This window comes from Lactuca serriola, chromosome 8, assembly GCF_051521515.1.
Source record: "Lactuca serriola cultivar US96UC23 chromosome 8, Lser_US96UC23_V15, whole genome shotgun sequence".
In the NCBI taxonomy this organism is placed as follows: domain Eukaryota; kingdom Viridiplantae; phylum Streptophyta; class Magnoliopsida; order Asterales; family Asteraceae; genus Lactuca; species Lactuca serriola.
In genome coordinates, this window is record NC_136415.1 from 57,991,681 (window position 1) to 57,997,111 (window position 5,431).

Genomic DNA, 5,431 nt, shown 5'->3' on the forward strand with positions numbered 1-5,431 from the left:
TCTTCGAATAAGCTTCCTGATTGATGAATATTCCCTCTTGACTCTATCTAACATTCAATCAAGGAAAAAGTTAATTGGACCCATTGAGCTCATCTCAAACTTAGTTTCCCTCAATTTTCGGAATTCGACAGTTAATCTAGGATTAGTAGATCTGAAAGTGATATCATCAACGTAAATTTGGACGATCATCAGATGGTCACCATCTTTCTTGCGAAAGAAGGCTGGGTTGACCGAGGTTTGTTTAAACTTAGATTGTTTTAAAAATCAAGTTAGAGTTTCATACCATGCTCGTGGACAACCTTATGTAGAATATAACAGTGGTTTGGATAATTCTCGTTTACGAACCCAGGTGGGTGTTCCACATAGACAGTTTTTTCTAGTTCCCCGTTCAGAAAAGCACACTTGACTTCCATTTGATAGACTTCAATGTTCTTATGATCTGCATATGCTAGGAAGATGCGAACAGATTCCAGCCGTGCTACTGGTGCGAAAGCTTCTTCGTAATCTATTCCTTCCTCTTGACAAGACCCTTTTACGACCAAGCGAGCTTTGATTCTGATTACATTAGCTTCTTTGTCATGCTTATTTCGAAACACCCATTTCAGTCCTACAACCGATGCATCCTTCGGAGTTAGAATCAGTCTCCAAACCTTGTTACGTTCAAACTCATTGAGCTCCTCCTGCATTGATTGCACCCAATCAGAATGATCAAGAGCAATCTTAACATTTTTGGGTCAATTTTAGAAATAAACGAATTGAACATGAAAAATTCCATCTTGGAGAATAATTCAGCCTGCTTCGCTTTTTGTTGTGCTCTCATAAGAACTCCTGAAGATGCATATCCGATTATGTATGTTTTAGGATGATCCTTGGCCCATTTGGTTAGAGGAGGATAGTTTGGATCACAGGATGGATCCAATTCCACTACAAGAAAAAGTTGAAATAACTACGGAAATTTTCTACGAAAGTAAAATCCGTAGTTACTCTGCTACGGATTATGCTACGGAATGGCTTGTCGTAGCTATTTTGCTATGGAACTTGCTACAGAATTACATTATGTAGGTAATATTTGAATAACTACGGAATTTTGCTACAGAATTAAAAACCATAGCTATTCTACTATGGAATATATTACAAACTAGTTAGATGTAGGTATATTTGCTACGGAATTAACTACAAAATTGCATTCTATAACTAATATTTGAATAACTACATAATTTTGCTACACAATCGGAGTCCATAGTTATCATGCTACGAAATCTGCTAAAGAATTATAAGGTGTAGGTATTTTGCTACAACTGTTGCTACAGATTAAAGTTTGTAGTCAGGGCCGGTCCTGACGGTGGGCGACCCGGGCGACCGCCCTGGGCCTATGACTCAAGGGGGCCCAAAAATTCTAGAATATATAGTGTGTATATATATATATAACTTTAATTTATCTATATATTTCCTTAGGGCCCAAAATTAGTCAAATGTTCAGTCCAAAATCACATTGACCCAAGTCCCTAAAAAATTAATACGGCCCAAACAAATTAATATGGCTGCTAAGCCGCTTGATCTTTATGTCGCTGAAGTTGAACGTGATTTTGATTTCCATGAATAATGAATTATCAAATAGGAAATTAGGAACCATACCAAGGAAGGTAGCGGGGAATGTGGGAAATCGAGATTAGGGTGCCAGGTAATTGAATCGACACGACAATGCCTCACGTCCTTGATACTGAATCGTCCCATCGATTTCTCTCACAAATCACAGTCTTTAATCTCTAACGGCTAATTGTCTCGACTCTAGATATATTTGGTTGTCGGTTTCTCAATTCTTAAATCTCAATTCTCACTTTGTCTCTCACAATCTCACAAAGGCACGCAGCCGACAATTCTCTGTTGAAATCTCGTTTCCGGTTTTGTTTCTCAATTCTCAAATCATCGACACAGCCACACAGGGACAAGCCGACAAGGACACCAGGTCACCAATCACCATCAGGTAATCGACTAATCTTTCTAGTTTCTAAACTCTAATCTATTTCAGTTTCTCTATTGATCAATTCTCATTCAATTGGTTTCATTAGATTCAATTAAAGAGGAATTTAAGAATTAGGGAAAGCATAAGGCTGATGTTTGTTTTGCTAATTTAGAAAAATTTTGTTTCTGCTTAGTAATTCAGTTTCAATTCTCAAGTCGATTAGTTGGTGTTGGCATGTTGCTTACTTAGAAAAGTTTTGTTTCTTCTTAGAAAAAATTTTAATTGTTCATCTTTTTTGTTTTACTTTTTGGCTTAGTAACTAATGATAAAAGTTAACAACTTAACATACTGTTGGCATGTTGCTTACTTTATTAGTAAATACATTGTTTGATAAAAAAGTAATATTGTCATAATTGATGCAAATCATGCAATGTGTTTTACTGTTTTGGTAATTAGTGTCAATATTACGTTTTATTCTTAAATTTTCCATATAATTAATTTGTTGATAGTTTATCAATTGTTCATCGTTTGTGTTTTACATTGGTTTTTTGGAGTTGCGTTTATAACTTGGTAATTGATTTTTGATAACATTGTAATATGATGTTTTTTGTTATTGATTTTTACAGCTTGCTTTGATATTAGGCTTCAATCGGTCAACATATTTCACAAAGAAATCAAAGAAATCAGGTGTATTCTTTTTTTAAAGTAGTTTTTACTTTATTGTCAATTGTCAATCATAAAATGTTTTCTAAAAAACACTTATTCGGTAGTGAAAAATGAAAAAAACGGAAAATTGTTGAGGCTTCTTTACAAAAAGACAAAGGATCTATGGTTAAATTTTTAAAACCAATGAATTCTAATGAAGAAAATATTAATTTGAATGAACATGATACTAACTTAAATGAAAATGTTGCTAGTGTTAATGAAGAAAACATTAATTTAAATGAACATGATAATAACTTGAATGAAGAAAATATTAATTTTAATGAACATGATACTAATATAAATGAAGAAAATACTAATTTAAATGAATCTATAGATATTTTTGACCCTAGAAATTGGGATTCTCTTGATATTAAATCAAGAGATATTTTAATTGAAAAAGGGCCAATAAGAGAAATGAATCTTGTGTTTCCTAAAGATAAATTTTCTAGACATTTTTCTTATGCATTTTATACTAGAAAGTTAAATAATGGTTTGTCACGTGATCGAAAATGGTTAGTATACAATACAAATTTAGATAAAGTTTTTTGTTTTTGTTGTAAAATATTTAAATGTACTAATCAAAAAAGTTTTTTAACAAATGAAGGATATAATGATTGGAAACATCTTAGTGAGAGACTTAAAGAACATGAAAATAGTAATGAACATTTTGTTTGTATGAGTAATTGGAATGAGGCAAAACTAAGATTAGATAAAAACCTTCCAATTGATAACGAATTACAACAAGAAATAATAAAAGAAAAAGAACGTTGGAGACAAGTATTAAGAAGAATAATAGCGGCTGTGAAATTCTTATCTAAATATAATTTGGCTTTTCGAGGGTCTAATGAAAAACTTTTTCAAGATAACAATGGTAACTTTTTAGGAGTAATCCAAATGATGGTTGAATATGATGCTATAATGCAAGATCATATAAGAAGAATTGAAAATAATGAAACTCATTATCATTATCTTGGCTATAAAATTCAAAATAAACTAATTTCTCTTTTAGATGACACGGTTAGAAATTCTATCATTAAAATAGTTAAAGAGGCAAAATATTTTTCTATAATTCTTGATTGTACTCCCAATGTGAGTCATCAAGAGCAAATGACTTTGATTGTACGATGTGTGAATTTTTCTTCTAAAAAAATACAAGTTGTTGAATATGTTTTAGAATTTTTAAAAGTAGATGATACTTCTGGTTTGGGACTTTTGAATGAATTGTTAGATGCATTAAAATTGTTAGATCTTAATGTGGATGATATAAGGGGTCAAGGTTATGATAATGGGTCTAATATGAAAGGAAAACACCATGGGGTTCAAAAAAGAATGCTTGAAATTAATCCTAGAGCTTTATATATGCCTTGTGCTTGCCATAGTCTTAACCTTACGGTTAGTGATATGGCACTTTCTTGTGAAAAAGCTGTTTCATTTTTTGGAATCGTGCAACGCCTTTATACATTATTTTCTAGTTCTACTAAAAGATGGAAAATATTGTTAGATAATGATCCAACTTTAACCTTAAAATCATTATCTAATACTCGTTGGGAAAGTAGGATTAAAAGTATAAAAGCAATTAGATTTCAAGCTCCTCAAATAAAAGTTGCTTTGCTAAAATTATGTAAAGCATGTGATGACCCAAAGTCAAAAAGTAAAGCTAAAAGCTTACTTAAATCTTTTGGGAAATTTGAATTTTTAGTTGTTATGGTTATTTGGTATGAAGTTTTATTTGCTATAAATATTATAAGTAAAAAGTTGCAATCTAAATCTATTTGTATTGACACTACTATTAACCAAATAGAAAATATTATGAAGCTTTTTGAAAAATATAGAAATGAAGGTTTTACATCAAGTATGAATATTGCTAAAACTATTGCACTAGATATGGGTGTAGAGCCAATATTTCCATCAAAACGTCGTATTGTTAGAAAAAAGCAATTTGATGAAAGTGATCATGAAGAAGAAACACAATCGGTTGAAGAGTATTTAAAAGTTAATTATTTTTTGGTTGTTGTAGATATGACAATTGTTTCATTAAAAAATAGATTTGAACAATTAAAAAACTTTGAAAGTATTTTTGGGTTTTTAAATGATTCAAAGAAATTAAAGTCATTAAGTGAAAGTGAACTTAAAGAAAGTTGTATAAAGTTTGCTACTACTTTTTCTAAAGATAATGTTTCTGATGTGGATTCAAGTGAACTTTTTTCAGAATTGAAAGTGTTGAAAATGACTTTACCTAATGATATAATTTCTGCTGTTGAAATTTTGGATTATGTTAAAGTTGTTGATTGTTACCCAAATACTTTTATTGCATATAGCATTTTGTTAACCATTCATGTTACTGTTGCATCTGCAGAGAGAAGTTTTTCAAAGTTAAAGTTATTGAAGAATTATCTAAGATTGTCGATGTCGCAAGAAAGGTTGAACGGATTGGCAATGTTATGTATAGAGAAAGATATGTTAGATAAAATTGATTTGGATAACATTATTAATGATTTTGCATCTAGAAAGGCTAGGAGAAATATTTTCCTATAAATTAGTTGTTTTTGTAATGTTGTGACCATATTTGTGTTTTTTATATTAATAGTGAATTTTATAGCATTCTATTTCGAATTAATTTTTATTATATTTATGACTTTGGGGGTGCCCATTTTTTATTTTTGCCCTGGGCCCATAATATTTTTGGACCGGCCCTGTTTGTAGTTACTTTGCTACATAAATTGTTACGGAATCAAAATCTGTAGCTATTTTGCTACAAAATTT

The 5,431-nt window shown here is 31.0% G+C and overlaps 1 protein-coding gene across 1 annotated transcript; it reads left to right on the forward strand.

The window, feature by feature from the left end:
* The first annotated feature begins 1,537 nt into the window (after positions 1-1,537).
* LOC145066914 (uncharacterized) lies at positions 1,538-5,203 on the forward strand. The gene is made up of 7 exons (XM_079014155.1): positions 1,538-1,573; positions 1,619-1,681; positions 1,863-1,984; positions 2,473-2,533; positions 2,590-2,650; positions 3,003-3,158; positions 3,273-5,203. Exons 1-7 carry the CDS (start codon positions 1,538-1,540, stop codon positions 5,201-5,203), a joined length of 2,430 nt encoding a protein of 809 aa, XP_078870281.1.
* The last annotated feature ends 228 nt before the right edge of the window (positions 5,204-5,431 follow it).

Bases quoted from the DNA above. Each gene is read 5' to 3' on its own strand.
- LOC145066914 (XM_079014155.1), top strand. From the start codon at position 1,538: ATGGCTGCTAAGCCGCTTGATCTTTATGTCGCTGAA. The intron at 2,651-3,002 runs GTGTATTCTTTT...ATGAATCTATAG, and splicing joins AAAGAAATCAAAGAAATCAG to ATATTTTTGACCCTAGAAAT. The intron at 3,159-3,272 runs GTTTGTCACGTG...TAACAAATGAAG, and splicing joins TACTAGAAAGTTAAATAATG to GATATAATGATTGGAAACAT.